The 25,615-nt window shown below is 38.5% G+C and overlaps 1 protein-coding gene across 5 annotated transcripts in view; it reads left to right on the top strand.

Moving 5' to 3' along the window:
• Positions 1 to 25,615, top strand: part of GSAP (gamma-secretase activating protein) — a 191,581-nt gene that overhangs the window by 121,431 nt on the left and 44,535 nt on the right. For 4 of the 5 annotated variants that reach the window (XM_082473471.1, XM_082473470.1, XM_082473469.1 and 1 more), the window contains 9 exons: positions 5,138 to 5,226; positions 9,337 to 9,406; positions 10,585 to 10,634; positions 13,871 to 13,975; positions 14,217 to 14,276; positions 15,223 to 15,266; positions 16,192 to 16,277; positions 23,288 to 23,365; positions 24,790 to 24,867. In XM_082473471.1, coding sequence (XP_082329597.1) covers positions 5,138 to 5,226; positions 9,337 to 9,406; positions 10,585 to 10,634; positions 13,871 to 13,975; positions 14,217 to 14,276; positions 15,223 to 15,266; positions 16,192 to 16,277; positions 23,288 to 23,365; positions 24,790 to 24,867 — 660 coding nt within the window. Of the gene's footprint in view, positions 1 to 5,137; positions 5,227 to 7,142; positions 7,282 to 9,336; positions 9,407 to 10,584; positions 10,635 to 13,870; positions 13,976 to 14,216; positions 14,277 to 15,222; positions 15,267 to 16,191; positions 16,278 to 23,287; positions 23,366 to 24,789; positions 24,868 to 25,615 lie in introns of those variants that run through there. The other variant, XM_082473472.1, reaches the window with a different exon arrangement.

Genomic DNA, 25,615 nt, shown 5'->3' with positions numbered 1-25,615 from the left:
AAACCTTATTCCTTTGAGCCTTAGAAATTCCTTACTATGTTGGTAAACCCAGTAGAAACTATAATCTTTACATGATATTTACCATCTATGCCTAATCGTCATGCAGAAGAGTGGCGATTATGTATATCATAAAATGTACTTTCAGGCCAACTTTATTGTAAGTTTGATTTGATTACAACGTTAAAACCTATTCAGGTAATGTTACTAAGCCTTGAAATTTTGATGTACCTCTCGTGAAATTATCTGATCACATCTTTTAAAATAGTAGAATGAATAGTGTTAATTTTTGTATTGGAAACCCCATACTTTATCTTAGCTCACCTTTTATACCAGCCACTACAGTGAGAACCAGCTCTGCCCAAATGTAATTTGACAGGCAGTGCCTCACCTCAGCTGCTCTACCTACTTCTCGCTTTTTGCCCAGAGCCCTTGGGAAAATCTGCTTACCACCTGCATGTGTACCACCTGGAAGTATGTTTGGAAAGGATTTCCAGTAGGATAAGCCATGACCAATCTGGGGGCAAGGAGCTGAAGGATAAATACTCCCCCTTTCCAGCCCTAAAGTGGATGATTCTGAGGTGCCCTCCATGCAAGGTGGTCAGTCAATTGACAGTGCCCGTACACTGCATACTCTTCTTCCCTATTTCACTCTCCCCACTCCCTCGTGCCAGCACCTCGTGGCTAAAGTGATCCTGTCCCCTGAGATGACTTCTTGTTTTATTTTGGGTTTCCCCCGTAAGTAGAGTCTGAGGCAAGTATTTGAGCCCAGTTAGCTTATTTGAGGGATGATCCTAGGAAACACTATTAAAGGAGAGGTTAAACAGAGATCTGAAAGGAGGGAGCAAGCGTGCGCCACGGGGAAGCACATTTCTGGCAGAACGAACAGCCAGCGCAAAGGCCCTGAGGCCAGAGTACTTGGTAGACTCACTGTTCAAGGATAGTGAGGTCAGTGAGGCTGGAGTGGCATGAACAGCGGCAGAGTGCTGGGAACTGAGGCCAGCGAGAAATGAGGGTAAGGTGCAAACAGATCATGGAGACACTTACAAGGCCTTCTGTTCAGTTAAGATTTCAGAAATTATGTGACCAGAAAGACCTGTAGGATCTATTATAATGATTTGTCCTTTGAACAAATATTTTGCAAATATTTTGCCTTTTGCAAAGACTTATTTTATCTGTCCATGAATAACCTGATAAGCCATTTGATTATAAAATGTAGTTTGCCTCAAGGTATTAACACTCTGTTGCTTATAATGAGATTTTTCCACTGCAAATGACACAAACTGTAACATCTCTCATATGAGCAAGATAGGGTTCCTTGGTCTACATACTTTACAGTAAGGTTTTTGTCCGCAGTGCTTCTCTTATTGGCTGAGGCCATGGCAGACTTAATGTTTATTTAGAAAATGGCCTTCCATAGGGGCCAGGCTTAGGTGCCCCTTTCACTCTCCCTGGTGGAGTTATGTTTGCCCCAAGGTACAGCAGGTCCCCGTGCGGAGCAGTAGGGGCGACCTCGTGTCTTGGGCCCCACTGCTGCTCCAGCACTCCAGGCACTATTATAGACAGTTAAGTGCTGGAGACGCTCCGTGGAGCTGTGCTTTGATTCCGGAGCTCTAATAACCAGAGCTTCTTCACAACCAGACTCTACCGGACTCTTCCAACCTTGTCACCGTTTCACAACATGTACCTTCACCTGCATCAGACCAGGTTCTTTCTTTTGCTCACTCTTCATCCTCCCAATGCCATACCTATTTCTGTGCTTTAAAAAAATTTTTTTTTAAAATTCAATTTAAACAAAACGAAACAAAAATGTTCATCCATTTCTCCCCACCTCTCCTCTACCCCCACCTCCTGCAACCACCAATCCGTTCTCTGTATCTGTAAGCTTGGTTTTGGTTTTTTTGATTCCACATGTAAGAGAGATCGTACGGTATTTGTCTTTTATTAAAGTATAGTTGATTTACAATGTTGTGTTAGTTTCTGGTGTCCAGCAAAGTGATTCAGTTATACATATATGTATTTTTTCAGATTCTTTTCCTTTATACAAGGTTATTACAAGGTATTGAATATAGTTCCCTGTGCTGAACACTAAGACCTTGTTGTTTATCTGTTTTACATGTAGTAGCGTGTATCTGTTCATCCCAAATTCCTAATTTATCCCTCCCCAACTCTTTCCCCTCTGGTAACCGTAAGTTTGTTTTCTGTCTGTGAGTCTGTTTCTTTTCTGTAAATAAGTTCATTTTTTTAGATTTCACATATAAGTGATATCGTATATTTGTCTTTCTCTGTCTGACTTACTTCACTTAATACGATCATCTCTAGGTCCAACCATGTTGCTGCAAATGGCATTATTTCATTCTTCGTTTGACTTACTTCACTTAGCATAACACCCTTGAGGTCCATCCATGTTGTCCCTTTTCATCCTGCTGCTCTCCTTCCTGTGCCTGGACCTATCTTGCCCTTCAGTGATGCCCTCCCAGTCTCCACTGATAACTGGATTCTCTGAATTCTTGAGACAACTTCAAGCACTTCATGGAATCAGCGGATTTTATGGATGAAAATGATTGTAGAAATGATCTGATTCTGTAGTTTTTCACTTTATTTTGTAAATAACAAAGCACTGGGAATTCCCTGACGGTCCAGTGGTTAGGACTTGGTGCTTTCACTGCCAGGGCCTGGATTCAGTCCCTGGGCAGGGAACTGAGATCCCGCAAGGCACACATGGTGCGGCCTAAAACAACAACAACAAAAGCCCCCAAAGCACTGAGGCCTAGGAAAGCTTAATGATGTGCTGGAAAGTATATATTAGGTTAGTGGCAGATTTTAAACTAGAACCGATGTCTCTAGAATCCTAATCCAGAGTGCTTGCTGTTACACTATGGAATCACATGGTATGTTATTGAGGGACATTTCTGTTTGCACAATTACTCTTATCATTAAATTTACTTATATTAGTTAAGTATCTGGGCTGCCCTAAAGAAGCAAAAAATTAGTGTAGGAAGATGGTTTCTGACCTTGGTAATCCTCCCATTTCAAAGGCAAGTGAATTTAGCTGTGATAGCTGGTTATCTCATCTGGGAACAGATTCACTGACAAAAAAGGCCGAGTAGAAAGTGATTCCTTATTTTTCCAATGAATAGATTCCCTTGCCTGCCCCCCAAAAACCTTTTTCCCCCAAAAGGAATATATAAGCTTTTGGGGCAAGAGATGAAACAGTCAAATATCAGCTTCTACTATTTACTGTGTTAAACTAGTTATATACACTTAAAACAACATAATAAGGAAAATTACTTTTTTTCTCATTCTCACAGAACATTTTTATTCTATTTTTTTCCACAAGTATCTTTGACATCAATCTCTCTCTTATTCTTAGAGCCATTTTTTGAGTCATCAAGCAGATTCCCAAAGTACCTCACCTTTACCTTGTTCCAGTTATTAGAAATATAGCCCCTTTGAATTGTGAATGATCCTGTCACTGGATTTTTATTCTAAGCTACACGTACCCGTCAACCAAGCAATATTTGTTTTTCATTTGTTCTGTCATTGTGTATTTGTGATCCCACATAATAACTCACTCACTGCTTTGCTTTTTTAGTAATCTCTAAAAAGGTGTGTTTACAGAGATATCCAGTCCTCAAAATTGTGAGGCAATATCCCAGAAATTGTTTTATATTCTTTACCTTTTTTTTTCCTTTTTCTTAACATAAAGCAGTGCTGTTAGGTTACTTTCTTAAATAGTGAAAATAGTGAAAACTGGTACTGCTTTAATTCCAGGCTGCTGCACCATCCCCAAATTGTAAATTATTATTCAAAATAAAGTCACCAAGTCAGAAAGAGAAAAACAAATATCGCCTATTAATGCATATATGTGGAATGTAGAAAAATGGTACAGATGAACCGGTTTGCAAGGCAGAAATAGAGACGCAGATGTAGAGAACAAACGTATGGGCACCAAGGGCGGGTGGGGTGGTGGGATGAACTGGGAGATTGGGATTGACATATATACACTAATATGTATAAAATAGATAACTAATAAGAACCTGCTGTATAAAAATAAATAAATAAAATAAAATTCAAATCAAAAATAAATGACAATGCGTTGGCTCTCACCAGACTTAAAAATAAAGTTCTATGCATATGAAAAAATAAAAATAAAAAATAAAATCACCGAGAAAGCACCTGAGAATATTAGTCGTTATAAGAACTCAAATATAAGGCAACTCCTTTTCTGAGGAGGGGAACTTTTGGCCTAAATTTGGATGTCCCCATTCTATCCTGTGTCCAACACTTCCTCCTAATTGCTATCTTTTATGACATTTGCTCAGATGTGGCACTGAGGAAATAAGTTAGTCTTTATCCATGCAGCTCCACAACCCTTCCTGAGGGAACTCAAGCCCCTGTCCTAGTTGCTGTCAACCGTAACACATTCATGCATCAGAAATATCTTTATATTTTCCTACACACAATATTTGCCACTGTGCTGCAGAATTACAGTGACACTGAACTGAGTTATATTTGTTTAGACTTAGAAGCTGAGAGGGCCTGTGAAGTGATCTTAAAATGGCTGAGGAATGGGTAGGAACTTGTTCCTCATTCTGTGTACATTGACTTCTCCTTTATGATATATATTTTTTTTAATTAATTAAATTTATTTTTAGCTGCGTTGGGTCTTCGTTGCTGCGCGTGGGCTTTCTGTAGTTGCGGCGAGCAGGCTTCTCAGTGCGTTGGCTTCTCTTGTTGTGGAGCACGGGCTCTAGGAGTGCGGGCTTCAGTAGTTGTGGCATGCGGGCTCAGTAGTTGTGGCTTGCGGGTTCAAGAGCACAGTCTCAGTAGTTGTGGCTCACGGGCTTAGTTGCTCCGCAGCATGTGGGATCTTCCCAGACCAGGGCTCGAACCCGTGTCCCCTGCACTGACAGGCGGATTCTTAACCACTGCGCCACCAGGGAGGTCCAATGATGTTTTCTTTATCTACTTTGGGTTTTAAGAAGTCTCAAAGTCAATTTTAAGACAAATACTTTTGTTTGTGGAGTAGCTAACACAATAAGTAATACATTTTACATTTCCAAAGTTCAGACCTATGTAGAAGAGATAATTTGTGATATTCTGGACTTTGCTACTAAAAGCATCCTTTACATTATAGGTTCAAGGTGCTTAACTTTGTTGGTGGAGATCCACCCCATTAACAATGTGAAGGTTCTAAAAGCAGTGGATAGCTATATTTGGGTACAGGTAAGTGAGCATATCTTTATCATTTATGTCATTAATCAAAAAGCATGAAACCTAGAGGCAGTGGTGTTACAAAGTGCTTTCACACACATTATCACACTTTCCTCAAAGCAATCCAGTGAATGGGTATGGCTGGAATTAACAGCTCTTCCTCTGCAAACATGAAAATCAAAACTCAAACCTAGCTCTCTCTCTGTTATATCATGGTTTGTCTAATAGTACTATAGTGTTTTTACATGATAAAATATAGAATATCAAAACACATTTAAAGGAAGTTTAAAAATGGTTTATCTAATGTGTTCATAGAGTTGACAGATTAAATACCTATGATTAAATGATATAATTAATCCCCGAATTTGTCAACTCTATGAATCGATGCAGAAGCACTGTGTGTATAACACAAGTAGACTAGATATAGTCAGTTCTCATAACTTGCACATAGAATTTGCAAATTCTACTACCCACTAAAATTTATTTGTTACCCCAAAATCAATACTCATGGTGCTTTCACAGTCATTTGCAGACATGGGCAAAGCAGTGAAAAAATTTTCAACTGATGCACATGTTCCCAGATGAGGTAGAACAAGGTGACACTGCCTTTTTGATTCAGTTCTCAGAGTGCAAACAAATGTTGTTTTCACAGTCAACTTAGTGCCATGTTTTTCACACTCTTTGGCTTTTCTTGGTGATTTCACTGTTTAAAATGTCCCCCAAGTGTATTGCTGAAGTGCTGTCTCATGTTCCTAGGTGCAAGAAGCCTGTGATATTCTTTTCAGAGAACACGTGTGTTAATTAGATAAACTTCATTTAGGCGTTAGCTGATAGTACTGTTGACTGAGTTCAATGCTAGCGAATCAACAGTGTATATGAAATAAAGTGTCTTTTAAACAGGAACACACATTAGACAAAGTTTTGTTTTGATTTGTTGACAAAAATGTTGTAACTAGAGGCTCACAGGATCCTATCCCTGTATTTCCCTTGGGAGCAATGGTTCAGTTTTCAGTGTTTTTGGTGACTTTATGGAACATAACTACCGCAGAGAACAAGAATCAACTATCCATATTCACGCAGGGTTGATGCACAACTGCCTTGTGTAGCCTCCCCCTCCCCGCACCCACTCCCAGCCTCTGGCTGTGGGTCTCCCTCTTGCAATTTGTGTTGGGAGAGGGGATTGTCTCTCATGTGCCCAATCGTCCACTGTCAGCCAGTCCTTGCAGTTGTGCATTTCGCCACCACTCTGGCTTCTCTGTGGGCCGCTGCTCCCTGCCAGACAGGGCCTGGCGTGGAGCTCCTAAGCTGCGTTCCCTCCCCCAGGAAGCCACTCTGTTTACACTGTCATCAGTGCAGGGCTGACTGTGGGACACTTCCCTTTCCTGGCCTGTTATTTTGGTTTCCTTAGCATCTTTATCCAGGGCTGTGTAGGCAGTGGAGATATTATTGAAGGATGAGGGCAACTAAAAGGTAGAGTGTAGGAAGGAAAAAGTTTTTACAAGTATATGGTTGCACTACATTGTGAATATATTAAAAATTACTGAATTGTATACTTAATAGTGAAAATTGTGAATAGTGAATGTTGTGTTATGTGCATTTTATCTTAATTAAAAAAAATTAAAAGTACAAGATGCATGATGTCATCTGTAGGCCAAAGGAAAAGTCCCCACCCACATGAAGTAGACCCACACTGATCTTGTGGGCCCATCTCAGTTCCTAGCCCTGCTCCCTGCTCCTCACGCTTAGGCCTCTGGAGAGAGAAACTCCTCCAAGCCTACATCCATGGCAAATCCCCACCTTCTTCCTCTCTCCCTTCTGCCCTCCTTTAGAGAAACACCGTTCACTGTCCATGGAGTTTGGTCTTGTCCTGCGATCTCTCTCCTTTTTCTTACCAGAACGTCCATGATGATTTCCAGTAGTACATTTCCCTAAGTCTATATGTGCAGCTTTGACCCCCTTCATGGAGGAACTTCAGCAAGACAGTAGTGAGTGGGGTCTGGATCCCAATCTGGGATCCTTGGAGAGTTCCCCACCAGCATGATTGCATCTTCCAGATAGTTCCATTGGGTAATTACACACTCATCTACATGCCTATAGTACATACCTTCCATCGACGAATATTAATAATCAGAGTCTAGCTCGATATTTACAAGATAAATACTTTCCTAATATGATATAATCTAATCTATATAGATTCCTACTCACAATGCAGACAAAACAAAACAAAACCCTACAAAATGTTGCACACTTTTGTAGAGCTCTGTCTGAACCCTGTCTATGTATATTCTCACTTCTAGGCCTTGCTTCAGGGTTGCCTCAAATTAGAAAGAAAAACAACCACCACCTGAATGGAACTTTTAAAATTACGTTTTCACTGATTGCCTCACAGAGACCAGGCAAAGGTTTAGAACTGGTCAGCACCTTAGTCCAGGTCACAGTCCTAAGCCAGCAGGCCCTGGCCACCTCTGTAGACCCAGGGGAGGCCAAATCTGTAGTTTCTCCTTATTTTGAGGCACTGAGTGTTTGCTCTTCCATTATCTTTGTGGTGTCACTCATCATTGCTTCTCCGCAACCCCAGTACACAAAATATCCTTTTCTATTTTTTAAGATTTTTTTTTTTGATGTGGACCATTTTTAAAGTCTTTATTGAATTTGTTACAATATTGCTTCTGTTTCATGTTTTGGTTTTTTGGCCAAGAGGCATGTGGGATCTTAGCTCCCCGACCAGGGATTGAACCCACACTCCCTGCATTGGAAGGCAAAGTCTTAACCACTGGACTGCCAGAGAAGTCCCCAAAGTATCCTTTTTGATGTGCACAATTTCACAAATCAGCAGATAATAAGGTCTATATTATTCTCGTAGCTGAATTCTGCATTTCTGTCTATTTTACAGTTTTGAGTTTTTTGCTGTGAAGAATGGTATATAGTTAAAGTTTTGTTTTTCTGAAAGGGAAACTTGAGTATAAGCAATTGTAAAAGTTGACCAGTTCTAGGGACTTCCCTGGTGGTCCAGTGGTTAAGGCTCCACCCTTCCACTGCAGGGGGCGGAGGTTTGATCCCTGGTCCGGGAACTAAGATCCCACATTCCGCATGGTGCAGTCAAAAAATAAAAATAAATAAATTAATTAATTTTTTAAAAAGTTGACAAGTTCTGTTTCTAATTTGTCATTATGAAAAGTTAGGACACCAGGTAGTATATTTTGTCAAAATTTTTCCTAGTCTTTAGAGAGGCTGCAGGCTTTAAAACAGGGACATGAAAAGTTATGTTCTTTCAGTATGCTTTAAAGTTTAGAGGGAAAACCCAAAATTCGCCAGTGGATCTTATCTAGTAAGCTGTCTTTCATGTTGCAAAATGAAACTGCTGATTTATAGTTACCCGTTTGATGATGAAAAAATTAAGTCACCGGAGTTATCCCATGGCCAGTTTTCCCTCATTATCACAGCTGACAGTGTCAGGCCTTGTGTTTCTGGCTGCCTGCTTTGTCCTGTGGGCTGACAAATAAGGGTGGGCACAGAGGAGGAGGAGTGGGGTGGATCAAGCCTTTTCTTCCCAGTGGCAGTCGTTCTGTGCTTTGGGGTAAATCCTCCACCACTTGCCACACTGTGATTCACTATCCTTTCCTGGAAAGTCCCTGGTTCTATTTTGCTTTTTCTCTTGGATGTGGGACTTTGGAAGTTGTCACAGAGAGTACATTTACTTGGCTCTCAAATTAAACACTAGGGTTAGCTGCACAACAAATTATATTAGTCACTCTTTTTTGGTGCATGTGAAACAGAACTTTCTGTACAAATGTTATTTACATTGTTTCTGATTGGCTTCAGAATCACATATTCCAAATAGGAAGCACCATCCCTAGAAACGGCTTACACTTTAGCCTGTTTAAATGAATTGTGTTGGACCTGTGATCAATCCTCCCCTGGAAAACTGAGCTCCTGAAAGTGTTCCTTTTTCTTCCTTGCTTCCATCTGTAATGTATGTGTGTGAATGTGATTCACCTAAACTATTCTGTGGTTCCCAGTCCCTTCTATGGTCTGTAGTAGTATAGTGATCAAACACAACTTTTGAAATAATTGTGTAAGCAAGGTAGTTGTTTATGATTTTGATTAATTTCCTTCTTACAGTTCCTCTACCCACATGTTGAAAGTCACCCTCTACCAGAGAATCATCTGCTACTGATTTCAGAAGAGAAATGTAAGTATATCGTGAGTACTTCATGAACGGCGCATCTCCCAGTGAAGCGTAGGAAGGGCGTGATGAATCTTCTAGCTGTCCACTCGCCAGTGCTGAGGGTCCACTGTCCATTGGAGACCTAGGACTCCTATGGAAGGGCTTTCCTTCTGTTTCTACTTGTTGTTCCCTTAGGCTCTGCCTCCGTATATGATGGGCTCCTGCATATATGGATTTCTAGTTTGGGCACATGGTAGAATATTTGTAGAATAGTTGTGCAGGTCATTTTTGCCTTCTTTAGTCCATCCTTCTTTAAGATGTCTGTCACAGTGGATAACCATGATTTAAGGAGAGAGGCTTGGACGGACAGAGGGAAAGGCATTAGAAGGTAGAAGAATCCCATGGCAGAACTCGAGGACACATAGTAACTTGGTCAAGTTCAGATAGAGGCAGGTAAGATTGGGACATCCTTTAATGATGATTTCAAGTTGGGGGAAGGGTGGAGAAAGGACAGAATTCACCAGTGCATCTTATCTAGTAAGCTGTCTTTCATGTTATAAAGTGAAAGTGCTGGTTTATAATTAGAAGGACAAGTCTGAGGGGTTAGGTTTGTGTTCACTTCCTATACTCTTACGCAATAATCTGTCTCACATTTTTGGAGCTAGAACCAGCACAAGGTACATATAGCTGAATCTAAATCGCTTACTGAGAAAAATAGACCATCTACACATCAATAAAGTGTTCAGAGTTCTGTTAATGACCCCTGTAAAAATACCTTCCCCTAATATCTGGCATAATGAGTTTTCTATCTGATGTTTTCATATAAAGAGGTATTGGGTATTTGGAAATTGAAGATAAACCCTGCCAAATGAGTCCTTATTAGCCCTATGTAAGACTGATGGTATAGGGGAGGGAAATACTTGTTAAGGGAACCCAGGGGAGCAGAAGAGTTAAATGCTTCATGTATTGTTGATATTGAGGAGCAGAGTAAATGCTGGACTTGAAACAGACTGTAAAGGGAGGGTGGAGAAAGGTGGGTTTTGTTTTGAACCTTGTGAGATTGCCATCTGTGATAATACTGTTTTTCAGCCGGTTGTTTAATCTGCTTTGCTTTTATAAAAAAATGTTCACAACTGTTAGGTGAAAAAAAGTACTCATATTTTTCATGAAGGTTAAACTCTCTATTGTTTATTTTTTAAAAGATATTGAACAACTTCATATCCAAGTTACCCGAGAAGATGGAAATAGAGTGGTAAATATTTGAAATTCCTTTCGCTTTAGAGTTTTTTCCCATAAAGAGTGGCATTTCTAGACTATTAAAGATGGATTGTTATAGAAACATACTACTTTATTTGGTGTCTTTCAAATTATAGTCTTGCTGTTGTAACATGTGAAATAATACAAGATACATGAAGGAGTTGATTATCTCCTTTCTATCTACCTCACCCCCCAATCTCAGTCTCCTGAGATAACTAATGACAGCCTTGTGTGGCCTTTTCCATGCCTTGTAGCTTGCTCTAGGTTAGGTGTACAGATGCTGGGATTCAGTTGCTTTTACCAAAATAGAATCATAATATAAATATTAATTTGCTGCTTTTGCTTTTGCTTTTTACTTAATATATCATGGGTATCCATATAGGTTTCTAAATAGAGAACTTTTTTCTCTAATTTTTATACATATATACACATACATACACATAATAAATGGGATCATAACATATATGCTAAGGTTCTATATAGTTCAGTTTTCTTTTCTTTTTTGCTTGTTTTCTACTTCTCCCTTGCCTTTTCACCTCTAACTTTTGTTCACAACCTGGTGTATATCCTTTCACACTTTGCTCCATACAAAGTGTCTCCCATCTCCACCCCTGACACACCCAGGGGTTTGTTTATTATTCACTCCTTCCTCATTCAACTTTGTGGAATTACCTACAGGCACCCTAGAGCAGCTCAGTTCATTATCTTTAGAAGTACAAATAGTCCCTGGCATGGATGTGCACAGTTTTGTCACCATTCTCCCATGGATGGATATTCACTTGATTGCCTTTTTTCCCCCTTTTATTTGTTTGCATTACAAATTGTCTCAAATGTTTTTAGCTTTACATGTTTGGTACACGTGTTTTTTTGGGTTAAACCCTCAGGGATGGATAAGTGGGTTGATGGTTATATGCATTTAATAAACTTCAACAGATTTTGCCAGATTGCTTTCCAAAAAACTTGTAACACTTCAGTTTTTCAATCAAAGTATAAAAGTACCCTTTCCCTCTATCCATACCAGTAATAGATGTACTTGCCTTTTAAAAAATCCAATTTGATGCATTTAAGTTGATATCATTATTATTCGAGGTTGTGTTTCCCTTAATATTGATGAGTTTGAGCATCTTCTTTGCTTATTGGCTATGTGAATTTGTTATTCTGAAAATTGCTTAGTTATATCCTTGTCTGTTTTTTCCTGGGTTGTCTTTTTCTTGACAATTTGTCTAAGATCTTAATATATTATTGATATTAAAATGATTTCCTTCAATATTTAAATAGTCTGCATCGAAATTGTCTTTCTCTGATTTTAATTTTAAATTATGTGAACAAAATTGAAATGGGAGATGGCATTTATTAATTATGTATCTATGATTGAAAGCATCAAATCAAGAGGTCTGGCTGGAAAATGACCAGAAAGTATGTGGCTGGAGCTCTGGGCCATTAGTGGCTGAGTGGATGGCAGGGCAAAGACAAGGCCAGTGGTCAGAAAAGGGTCAGGCCAGAGAGGAAAGACCAAGGTGCAGAATCCCAAAGCCAGCAATGAGAATTTAGAGGAGAGAGTTAAATAAACAAGTTGGGGATCAGGAAGTGGAAATGGACACAGACGGAGGACTGGCTGGTTAGAAGAGGGGTTGGGAGCCGTGAGAGACACTGCAGAGAGCGTGAGGCCAGCAGGCACCTGTCAGAAGCCCAGGAAGGATTCTCCTGGCCAAGACAATACAGTCTCAGCGCTCCCTCATCCACATGTGCCCTTCTGTGAGGCACTTCTGCCCTCATTCTTAAAGGCTTAGATGACAGCTTCATAAGGCCATGTGCAGGTCTGTGCAATCATTACAACATCCCTACACAATAGAGGTGGTATTATAATTATCCCCATGTTTACAGGGAACACGACAACCTAGACTCACAGAGGTGAGGAGACTCTAGAGAGGGACAGAACTGCTATGTGAACCTGGTTGCCATGTTCCGACGATCATGTTCTTGCTAGTATATGCCTTTATCTGAGAGTTCCCGAATCTACTCTAACCTAAACAATTTCAGAAAAATGGAAACAAGATGGGTTCCCCAAAGTTAAGAGTCAGATAGGTACTGTACTCTTGGATCTTTTTCCAGCAAATTTGATGGAACTAGGCAAACAAGAAATAGAGGTGTATGATTCTGCATGCCCTGTCCTCCCTTGAGTTCCAAGTTAGCCTCATTGGAGAAATCCCATTTAGGATTAGAGAGGTTGAGGTATGAATATGGACCATTCTGATGTTCCCTTTTTTCCTTATTTCTTCTACATCAATTTGTCTTCATTATTTACTCATCTGTCCCAATATAGATTACCTTTGCTTGATGAGCATTTTTGAGGAAAGTGAGTTCTTAATTCCTTGTATTGCACTTATCATTTCCTTGGCAATTTACCCTTGCATACCCTACTTCATTTTCCTTCTTTTGATAAGTATTCCTTGAGTACTTCTACATGCTAGAAACAATCAAGCCATTGAGAATATAAAGGTGTTGTAGAAGAGTGCATACTCACTGGGGTAGACTTATAACATTAATTAAAATGTAATTGTAATAGAAGCATGCCAAAGCACCATAGGAATACAGAGATGGGGAGCTTTGCCTTCATCTTGGAGGTGAGGGAAGGATTTCTACAGGAGGCAATGCCTAAGTTGGGTCTTGAAGGATGAATAGTTAAGTATTGCTGAGAGATGGGCAGTATCATCATACTCATTGTGGAAGACATAAAGGTAAGAAGCATGACCAAAGACACATGAAGAGTTTATGGCAGATCTAGGATCATTGCCCACAACCCTCCTCTCCCAGGCCTGAGTTTTCCCTTGGCCAAACAGTCTCTACCTTTGGTGGTAAAGCCCTCCAGACTGCAGATACCTGAGTGGGTTATGTCCAGAACAGGGAGCTCTGAATCTTGTGTTAGCCCAGCTGTTGGTTTGTGGTAGGTGTGGCCTTGCCTTCAGCAGCCCCAGCCTGTCTGCCAAACTAAGAATAAAAATAAGATAGTTTATTGCAGAGTGTTTGTGAAGAGCAAGTAATGAAATGATGCCTTAAATCTTTTTTGGAAAGACTTTCCATGTGTATGTATTGGCAGTAGGGGCTACTAAAAATAAACTGTGGAAGTATTTACATGTATTATAAAGATAGAATAAGCGAAGTAATTTTGAAACCCAGATATGTTCTCCTTTAAAATAGTTATTTATTTCTAAAATCTCTTTGCCTCCTTAGGTAATTAAAAATTCTGGCCATCTCCCAAGAGAGAGAGTAGCCGAAGATTTTGTTTGGGCTCAGTGGGATATGTCAGAGCAGAGATTATACTACATTGATCTGAAGGTAAAAACTAGTCCACTGGCCCTCCTTTTTGTGAGAGTATTTTAATTTTGACATTATCGTTATTGTGATTTATTAATTACTTCATTTTCATTGATGGGGCAGTCGACAAAAGTTGATGAAAAATAATGAAAAGGTTTTCATTACTGTTCGATTTTTGGCTGCTTCCTTTTCTCTCTCTCTTTAAACTAGTGTTTTTGTTGATTTTTTGTTAATTTGTCACTTACTCTGTTTTCTTTTTTAGAAATCGAGGAGTGTCTTAAAATGCATCCAGTTTTATGCTGATGAGCACTTTAGCTTAATGGTAAGTCCAGAAAATGATTGGGCTAAGGAAATTTTATAACCCATTGCCCCTTTTAAAGAGAGTTATTATCATAAACAGCATTTTGACATTCTTGGTCTTGTTTTTTACTCACTTGTATGAGCAAGTAAAATAGTTCTTGCCATCTCAAGGCTTCAATTCTGTAACAAATGCAATTAATATACATTATTAGAAGAGCACACACAGTAAGTTTCTGCTAACTGAATGCCTCATATTAAAGAAAAATGGGTAAGAGTGAGTATCAGTAGGAGGTAGTAGGCGTGGCTAATAGTAGATAGCTTTATGTGATTATGCGTCATTTGATCCAAAAGAACATGTGATGGTGGATTGAGTATAAGGTAAAAAGTCAATGAGAGGGTAGAGTTCAATCAGTACAAATCTAGAACCACTCCTGGAAAAGCTATTTGGAGTGCCAGCCTTGTAGTGAGGAGTCGCAAATATCTTTATCTGTGATGGACAGAACGTTATTCTTCTTCTTGACTAGGATTAATATTGGTGTCTAATACAGATTGATATCATACCATTACAAGGATTTCATTTACTCCTCCTACCCCCTTTTTTGGACTCGCTCATTCTCTTTCTAAAGACACCCAGTCCTTCCCTCCTTACATGATCATCTGTGTCTTGTAAAAGTCTACTCCTTCCAATTGGCTTATTATAAAACCCATTTATGGTAGTCAAATCTGAAGCAAAGTTTGCCTTTTGAGAAATAAATACACATCAAGCTTGTGATGTATGTAAACTCCAGAATGTTCCCAGTGGACTTTCTGTCTGGGGATTTGGGGGATATCCTCTGAAGATAATGCTGGTTAAAGGAGCTCTTCATCATTAGGCAAGCACAGTGTTGTCAGGTTTGCACTGGTTTCCAGAACTATCATCACTTAACTAATGTCATTTTTCACATTGTTTTCTCCTGATTTTTTGACAGTTTGAAGCACCCTTGGACGTATCATTAAGTGATTCAGGATTCAAGTAAGTTACTCATAGATTACTATTAATTTTTATAGACACTTGTCGGCAGAATGATTATATAATATTTATACCTAATCTATGGTATGCAGATAAAAGGATAGTTTGATATTCTGTGTGTGGGGAGGTGTCATCTTTTCTGTTTCTGTTCTCTATAGAGAATATAAACAATGTTATCAAGCATGAACACAGGGTTTTTCCATGGAAAGTCAATCATATTGATTTTTCTTAGTAATTTATTTCTGTAGGGCGTCTCCATTTATTTTGATCTATGGAAGTGCTCTTCTCCCTGTGATTCAATAAAAGCATTCGATGAGTGAGAGAGAGAGAGCTACGTTTAGAATCAAACATCAGAACCCTTTTCTTGTTGCCATCAAAGAGGATATTGCAGGTCAATCCACTTATAGCTCAGCTGAGTCTATTGCTTTACTTTTTTTCCTGTTTTCCTTTTTACACAAAAGGCGAGGTTTTTTTCCCCCAGATTATTTTACGTGTAGTAAAAACATGAGACACTTTTGAAAAAATAGACACAAGGCCATAACTGCACAGAAGAAATGAAAGTCTTCTTGAATTAATGGTATTCCCAAACTGTTACATATTTCACTACCTTTATTTCATCATATATGAATATTCAGTTCTGTCCATTGTGAAACATAATGTCAGCATTACTCTAAAATCAAAAAAAATTATAAAAACGTAAGTTGAAAGGAATATATATTTTTTTCTCTATTGCCAGGCCATGCCATTTATGTAACATGTATTTTTTAAAATTACTGTTTTATAGTTTTCTGTTTTTTTTTTTTTAACAAAAAGACATATTATCTACTGGAATTTCTCGAGGACATGTCTCTACTTCTGTGGGTAAATTATAGTGATTACTCACATCCTTTATGAGGGAACTTATTTGTAAATGCATTTATGTTCTTAGACTTGTCAACTTTGGATATGATGATCTTCAAGACCAAGAGAAATTATCCAAACACCCAACCTTGTGTGTTTTTACCAACCATACAGGTAGAACTGGGTTGTATTTATCAATTTACTTAATTATACTTGATTTCCATACATTTAGCCATTGTTTAGCTATACTGATCCTGAAAATAAAATATAATAGGGCCATACTCTTACATAAGTGATTATATGGATATTGACATACCAAATTACCTTCTCCACTGTAATTTTATACATTTGCTGTCTGTATAAAAGAAGCCACAGTCAGATTATTGTTCTAATAGTTAGTTTTTGTATTATTGTTCTAATAAAGGGGATAGATTCATATTTAATCAAGCTACATTTTCTCACCTGCTCCATTTTTAACAAATGGCATACGATGATCGGGATGCTTTTTGTGTCAGGCTTACTGATGTTTGGGTTCTAAACCTATGTGCTTAGCTGCTTTAAGAGCCATGCCATAACCTGAGCTGACAATCAGAGCTTCACATAAAGTTGTTAGTGTACAATATTCCATCTCTTAACACCTGTTTATTGTAGATAGAGAAAATAGAGAGGGGAAAAAAAATGCCTGAAAATGAGAGGAGAGGAGTATGATTACAGTCAATCAATCTGGTGGAAAAACTGCTCATTAACCATAATAATCATCTAAATAATCAGCTCTATTAACTAAATCTCATAGCCATTTTTAACATCCCAACTTGAGTGGACAGTTACCACTTAAGTAACGCTTAGACTAAAATTGCTTTCCTTTAAAGCCAAATTATGTGGTATTCATCGAGCTGACACTTATGGAGCACTTATTGTGTGCTGGGTATTGGGGATACAATGGTGAGCAAAACTGACCTAAACCTTTTTTAGTAGAGAGTTACTATTCAGTATGGATGTTAGACATTAAATAAGTGCACACGTAGTATTTGAATAGAGTCATGGTACATTTTATGAATGAGAACTACAGGAAGCCATGAGAGCATATAACAGATGTTTAATGGAAGCTACTAATATCTTCAAATATGTTCTAGACCAGCCAGTACATTTCATTTTACAGAATGAAAACTGAAAATTGCTTCCTTTCCCACCTCACTCCTTCAAAATCCATCCTATAGTTTTTCTGTCCATCCAGGGTCTCCCTCAGCCTTGTGAGTCCCTCTATAAACCAGTCTTGGGGAGTTTAGGGCAGGAAATGATATTTCCCTTGAGACTTGAAGGATGTATATGAACTAAGAACAGGGTGACTGAAGTAGAGTGAGCAAGAGGGAGAGTATTGCGAGAGAGCGTTGAAGAGGTAGGCAGGGGCCAGGTTGTATAGGGCCTTGCAGACCATGGAAGGGTTTTAGGTTTTATCTCAGGAGTCATAAGGTCATTAAAGTTTTTTTTTTCTTATGACGACCTTTTATTTTGAGAATGCTCAAGTGTACAGAAAAGTTCAAGAATATAATGAACATCCATGTACCTTTTACTTAAGTAATCATATCATTCACAGTGCTTTATCATTTGCTTTATCATTCTCCTCTTAAATAGATAGCATTTTTTTCTTTTTCACTAAATCATTAAAGTAAGTTGCAGCCACCATGATACTTTACCACTAAATAATTCAGCATGTATCTCCTTAGGTTAAGGATATTCTTACATAATCTCATTTCCATTATCACTGAAAGAAATTAGCTACATTAATCAGTAAACTATTTCATATTCAAATTTTCATAATTGTTTTTTAAAAAGTCCTTTTCACGTGTATGTATATATGTGTATGCATATAACTTTTAAAAGATTCATGCGTTACATTTGGTTGTTTTGTCTTTGCAGTGTCGTAATGTAGACCGATTCCCACCTCCTATCTTCTGTCCCATTTTTTCTCTGTTCACAACATTGACATTTGAAGAGTCCAGGCTATTTGCCTTGTGGAATAGCTCACATTCTGGATTTGTCTAATTGTTTCTTTGTGGAAGTATTTAACTTCTTTCTCTTTCCTTTACATTTTCTGTAAGTTGGAAGTTAGGCCTAAAGGCATTGTTAGACATAGGTTAAACATTTTTGGTAAGAATATTTCATAGGTCATGTTGTGAACTTTATTTGCACCAGATCAGGAGACGTATAATGTAAGGATGTCCTACTGTTAGTGACGCTAAGTTTGGTCATTTGGTTAAGTGGTAACCACTGCCTGTCTCCCTTGTAAAGGTACATTTCAACCTTTGCGTTAGTAATCTGTGAGGTGATACTTTGGCATTTAATTACTATCCTATTCCCCAACAACTGTTCATCTGGTGGTTTTAGGATCCACTGATGGTCCTTCACTGAAGTGTTCTAAGTGGGTAGTGACATGATTAGATATGTATTTTGAAAAGATCGCTGTGGCTGCTGTGTGAAGAATAGTTCAGAGGAGGCAAGAGAAAAAGTGGGGAGATGAGCAGTTAGGGTAAGGTGTAGTCATATATTTGAGATGAGAGTGGCTTGATCTGGGATGGGCAGTAGAGATGGAGAGAACTAGGTGGGTTTGAGATGAATTTTGGAGATGGAACTGAGGAGACTTGCTATCAACTAGATGAAGAGGAATGGTTCTCAGGTTTCTGGCAGAAGCAAATGGGTCAACAGTGGTGCCATTTACTGAGGTACAGTGGTTTTGGTGGGGCTTAGAAAGGGAGATTGTGAGTTGTTTTGGACATGTTAACTAAGAGACCTGGAGCTTAGAAGGGGAGTCGAGACTGGAGATGAATAAGTGTGGAAGTTGTTAGACCATAGCTGGCATTTGAAGCCATGGGAAGGGTAAAGGGTCAAAAGGGAAGAGGTTTAGGAATTAGATCTGGGAGCAAAAATATATAAAGGTTAGGTGGAACATCCAAAGAAAAAGGAAAAAGTATGGGGAGAGAAGAGGAAAACCAAGTGAGGTGTTATAGCAGCCAAGAGCAGAGGGAGTTCCATAAAAGACAGTGACTGTTAGTAGGTGGTGAGAGGTGGAGTCCATTGGGTATAGCTTCATGGAGGTTACTGTGAGTAGTTTGTGCTGGGTGATTTAGGTGAAATCTTGATTGTGATGGGTTAAGTGTCATGTGGGAGTTGAAAAATTATAGCAGCATGTGCAGGCATGAGAGAGGCAGCAGCTGAAAGGGAAAGTGGGATTTAGGGAATATCATTTTTTGAGACAGTAGGGACTCTAGTATGTTTGAATGCTTACAGGATATTTAGTGGAAAAGAAAAGATGACAATACACAGCAGAGAGGAATGACCAGTAGAGCAAATTTGCTTAGAAGGTGGGATGTAATGGGATCCAGAGCTCATGTGGTGGGACCAGGGTAGTACTTGACTACCTTGTACTTGACTTTAAATCTGTTGGATATAAATAATCATTTTAGGCTTTTATTCTATGAAGCTTTTATTCCTTCTTATTTTATTCCCATAGGAATTTCTCATGAACAGTAGCAGCTTATAAATAGGCTATCTATGACATATCTTAAGAAATAAAATGTTAGGTTAATCTGGCACGAGATGTGAAAGAGTCTGTTTTTTCCTTTCTCAGCAACATCTAGGAGAATAGCAAATGAGCCTTGCTTTTCGCAGTCAGCTTTGAAATAGAAAAAATAAGCCGGTTTCAAATGGGATGCTTCCAGATTTACAGAGAAATAAACCAGAGAAGCACCCTTTTGCTTTTCAACTAAGAAGTTGTCAGTTCATGTATTTCCCAAATTACTTTTCAGAAATAACTTTTTAACCTTTGTGGTTAAAACAAACAAATACCTACTTCAGCAAAGTAGGAATGGAGAAGGGAGCAAATAGTCTAATCCCTATATGGCTCCCTCTATAATAGGGAGCTTAATTTTCCACTGGTGTGAAGAACAGAAAACATGGTTCATGAAAAAAATATAGGTATACTCAGAGCTTTTTACAGACTCAACTTATTTCAACTATTTACATTAATGCTGATGCTGTAATAACATTGGATGTTCAGTTGTCACATATTGGTCATCGGGAGCTACTTTGTCCTTTCAGCATTACTTTTTACATTCTTGAAAGCATCTTTGTCTTGAATTTTCCTGCCCTAAGAAATGATATCTGCTACCTTCCAGGGAGTTAGAGGTTAAAATCTGGAGGCTGCTCATGAGAGTTGGTGATAGGCAAAAGTGCTCTGCTAATATCAGGACCCTTATGTATTAAGATTATGAGTTTGTATAGATTTTTCTAATAAATTTTTTACAAATCAGGGACCTCCTAAAGAATTGAAGGAAAGAAAATACACTCCCTATCCGATAGTCAACCCTGAACCTGTACTTAGAGTTCTCCTGTGTGTTCTAAGTCCATGGTGGCTGTAATTCTTTCTTGTGCACCACCTACTGGGAGGTAGTGAGGGGTGAAAAGTGTAACTTCTCCTTCCTGTACATATAATTGCAAGAGTTGCCCTTCACAAGTTCCCAGAATTAGGCCTGTGTTTTAGCATTTTACAGAGCCTTTTACAATGAGATAATTTCCCTTGGAAAACTTTGTCCATAATAGCTTTCATTGTCCAAATGGTTTCCCCCAGGCTAGCCAACTTTGAGATGTTATCTTCATCATTGATGAATATTCATTACACATCTCTGGATACGCCATTAAGAGCATGCTTTGTTTTTTCAGACTCTGACTTCCCCCAACTTGTAAATAGCAGCAAAATTATTCTGAAATAATAATAATAAAGCAGCTAACCTTTATGACCAGCTATAACTTCTTTGCCAGAGCTTTATACATATTACCTCATTTAACACTCACATTAGAACCATATGAAGGAGGTTCTATGTTTTCCTTATTTACAACTGAGGAAACTGAGGCTTAGAGAATTTAATTAATATGACTCAGGCAAATTTAAAAAATACTGATGCCTGAATCTCACCCCAGAGATTCTGATTTAGTTGATCTCAGGTGGAGCCTAGGCATCTGTGGGCCCAGGTAATTTTAATGTACTTTCAGAGTTGAGAACCAGTGCTCCAGAGCTATGCTGTCCAAGAGGGTAGCCACTAGCCACATGTGGCTATTTATATTTAAGTTATTAAAATTAAATAAAACTTAAAAGAAGTTCCTCAGTCACACTAGCCATCCTTTAAGTGCTCAGTAGCCACATGTGGCTAGTGGCTACCATATTGGACAGCACAGATATCGAACATTTCCATTATCAAAGAAAATTCTAGAGATGGGACAACTTTGCAGAGCCTGTGCACAGCCCATTTCCCCTTGTTGTGTCTTTTCTTCCCCCTTTGGGATTGGGAGGCGGGGCTAAGCCACAACATAACTATTTGGAGATATTTGCTTATGAGATCTGAGTATGGCTCTTGGTGTATGTAATTAGGTTAGTTTATTCTACATCTCACTTTAACTTTCTTCAAAACAAGGAAAATGATAACCTCAATTCTCTAAAGGATGGTGTGCAGAGGATTTTCCTAGAATGGAGGTTATGATCTTCCTTATATTTTTGACGTTTCACGTTCATTCCTCAAGGTAGATTCCTAAAAGAAGAATTACTGGGTCAACAGGTGTGAATATATTTAATCCTCGGCAAAACTGTTTTTCAGAGAGGTTGTACTAGTTCACTCTTTCATTACTATTATTTGAGAATGTTCTTCCTACTGCTCCATTGACAGAATTGGTTATCATTTTTAAAACTTCGCTAATTTGAAAGGAAAAATGTGGTGCCTTGTTTTAATTCTTATTTCTTTATTACTAGAGAGGATGAAGTTTTAACTCCGTTTGCTAAAAATGCCTGTGATCATAGAACGTAAAAGAACAGGATAAACCAGTAGGGTTTTTGCTGGTAGTATGTTTACTGTATAAAAGTAGTCAAAGTGGTACAGAGGACTTTTGTAACTCTTATAATTACTATTTTTGTATCTGCTTTAGTACAGCATTATTTTATTCTTAGTGAGTCTGCTGTAATTTTAAAGAAAAGGTATTATCATTGTGTGGTCGTTAAGCATAACAGTAATTTTAAATCTAACAGAATTGTTACTTTTTTATCTGATAAAGTTATTCTTTTTTGTTGTTTTGTGTTGAAAATGTTGCAATGAAATGACTTTCTAACAATATATGGCAGTCTTAAAAGTCATTAAAAGAGTCACAAAGGATAAATATTATAACGAAATGCTTAAATATGTCCTTAAGTAGCCTTCTTAGGGAAAATGGGCCTTTTTTTCCTGCCATGATTTTTGATAAAGGAACTCTAGTGGAATATGGTAGAGGAAATACTGCAATTCACTGAAGTAGAATAATGATTGAGTTCACACAGCGAGTTAATATTCGCTCTGGGACTAGAACCCAGGTTTCCAGGCTCCTTGTCAAGTTCCTTTCCACCCTGGAAATCTCCTATTTCAGGTGATCACATAAATGCTAGCATTAGAATAGAAGTATCAGTTTAAGCATAATGCCCTCATTTGTAGGTCATTGATGGACTTATCTAGTCTGTCCAGGTGGCAACAGCTGCTAGAGGTGATGGACAGTTTTACACATTGAAGCAGGTGGAAAGGCTGAGGTTGTTCTGGAGTGGTGGGCTAAGTGAGGGGTCAGGGCTCATCTGGAAAGGCCACTCTATGCCAGGAGCTCTCCTCAGTGACCCAAATATGGATGGGGACAGGCTCACACACCACACTTGCTCTTGTTGCCCCAGTTTGCTTTCCATTCTAGGTAAAGAAGAACACTGGAAACCTTCTGTAAATAGGAGACACATTTTTGATAATCCGAGATCCATAGCTATTAGTAATGGCTGGAAAGCAAGCTAAACAAGGGCACGGGGGAGTATATGTATGTAAGGAGAATCTCGTGAAGCTTTGTAAACTTCTCCAGGTTCCCATGATTTCATATACAGAAGTCTCTCTCTCTCCATTTTCTTAGCCTTCAGTAACCTACCACAATAAATTGCTTATAGTGTGTGCTGAGTAATTGTTGAATTGAAATTTCTTAGCAACTTGTTAATAGTCCATTTCTAGAATTTGGGAATAATCTATGAGGTAAATTGGGGCAGAACATCTAAAGGAATACCAGTAAGGTTAAGTGGCTTAGGAAACTTTCTATTTGTCTACGATTCTTTTAAGCTTTACTAAATACCTTCTTCCTTCTAGGAAGTTTGTGTGTATGTTACTGCCCGAACTTTGACTCTTGGGAACAAATCACATATTCAGTGCTTTACTTTCATAAAGGTACTTTTCATTTATTTTTTTACTTTTACATAGTCATTTTTTCCAAATAGCAGCAAAGTAGATAGACTTTTAAGTCTTATTACCTTGTAACAAATTCAATCAGTACATTGTTTATCTGTATACCTATATAATACATATTTCCTGAAGAAATTCATGAATGATGAATATTAAGTTAGCTAATTATTTTTATATTACATTTTAAATAATATTTTGTAATACATTTTTTTCTTGACCTGTGTCTTTTTTCTAAGCCTGTAGACCAATGCTAAGGGATGTATTTGCCCAAAGTGTGTGTGTTTGCTTTTTTATTATTACTAACTGAAAGGTACCAATAGATTTAACTTACAAAGGTACATAGGGTTTTAGTTAAAAGCTTCCATGGTCTCGGTCCTTAGCAGGTCTTAGACCTAAGATACATTTATTTCATTTCATACATCTGTGGCCCAAGAAATTGATATGTCAACAGTCAGTCTTGGGGACAGGAGTAAAGTGCCCAAACTTTTCTAGCTCTGGAGTTGGTCACAGAGTGCCCTTTAATAGTTTTAGCCTGAACCATACTAAAGAGTATTTATTTCGCTTGTTTAGTTCCTTAAAATTAGTATTTATATAGTACATACTGTGGGTAGAGTTAAAATTGCTTAAAATTAGAATTTTCAAAATAAAAAAAAATTTATGCCAGGTCACACCAGAGTTTATTCTGCAGGAGTGCCTAATAGTACCTTCAGAAGTTAGAGATTAAAGTAAAAGAGTTGAATAACTTAATAACAAAGAAAGTAAAAGTAAATTCAGAAGACCTATATATATGCTTTAATAGTACAAGTCTGATATTTGTGGAACGTTTTCATACATTTTTCTAATGATTAATCTAATGATTAAAGCCAGAAGATAAAACTTTTCTGAAAGTTTTATTAAGAGCTAATAACCGTGATTAAGAGTTAGAAGAGTGGAGAGTGAAGCCCAACACTACACTGAGTTTAGTAGATAGTCTAACACCCTTTCTGAGTCACAGTGAGATTCCTAAGTGATTCAGAGAAGCCTCTGAGGGCCTTAATGACTGCAAGAGTGTGGCAGTGAACCTTGAGGCACGAGGGCCAATGAGCCACCTGCTCTCCTCCACCTCTTGGATCCTTAAGTAGATTTCTTCAGGTCCTTCTATCCCAGCACAACCCACCTTTTAAGGTCTAAGATTATCCATAAGCCCAGAGCAACTACTGGCTTGTGACTGCACTCAGGTGATCCGCCTTCAGTGCTGATTTTTGGAGAATGATGGGGAACCATGAGCTCTAGGGCTCCAAAGACACTTGCTTTGTCAGTTTCACAGTTACTAAATGTGGAGAGTATGTCATGGAGTCACTGCCTTGGGTGGAATTCCAGCTCTTTGTTTCTTAACATCCTTTCTCTGGCTTCATGTTCTCTCTCCACAGGGCACAGCAAGACCTTCACTGCTACTCTTGGGCGTGTTGACTCACGTGTGACAAAGGGCATTACTTTTCTCAGCCTTGGTGAGTGAGAGGCATAGGCGTCTCTCTGCTCTGTCTCTTCCTTCCAGTACATGTTATGCCTCATTTTCCTCATGCCTCTTTGGGACTCAGGTTGTGATGACTGTGACTGACCTTTTTGAAGCCAGATAAGGGAAGGTTTTCTCTGGAACACCCCCCAACCAAAAAAAAGCCTTTGGGCAGGGGGGCGAGGTGATGCATCTCCTTTCTTAGGGAACCTAGGCTGTGGGCTTCCTTATGTTTTTAGTAGCAATCCTAAAAAGCCATTTGTTAGTATAAAAATGATGACAGTGAGCGAGAGGTTTCCTAAAAGCCTATGAGAAATAATACGTGATGTTGTCCCTTGGTTCTAGAGAGACAAAGGCTCTTGAGAAATTGTCCGTTCCCTGTTGGTAATTGCTAAAGGCTTCTGAGTCCCATAAATTATTTATGGATCAGCTTGATTGAGTTGTTTTTCATTGAGTAAGTATGGTAAAGGGAACTTGAGTATTTGGCTTAAACATAGTGAGTCTGTAATGAAGAAAATAAAGAAAGGGTTTATGTACCTCCCTACTGAAAGCTGCTGTTCCATGCCAGTTGGGATGAGGGGCACACACCGGTTAGCACAAGACTAAGCAGAACTGTTGTTTGCCTGCATATGGGATATGGCACAATATTTTAAAAAGAAAAGCTTCAGGTTTAGAGCAGATGGATTCTTTAATATTTTCTTCTTTCCCTGTTTCCCAGCCCATCTACTATCATGACAAAGGTT

The sequence above is a fragment of the Balaenoptera physalus genome (genome assembly GCF_965194825.1).
Source record: "Balaenoptera physalus genome assembly, chromosome: 8".
Classification (NCBI taxonomy): domain Eukaryota; kingdom Metazoa; phylum Chordata; class Mammalia; order Artiodactyla; family Balaenopteridae; genus Balaenoptera; species Balaenoptera physalus.
The sequence above is the reverse complement of the archived record's forward strand: the minus strand, read 5'-3'. Positions and strand labels throughout refer to the sequence as shown.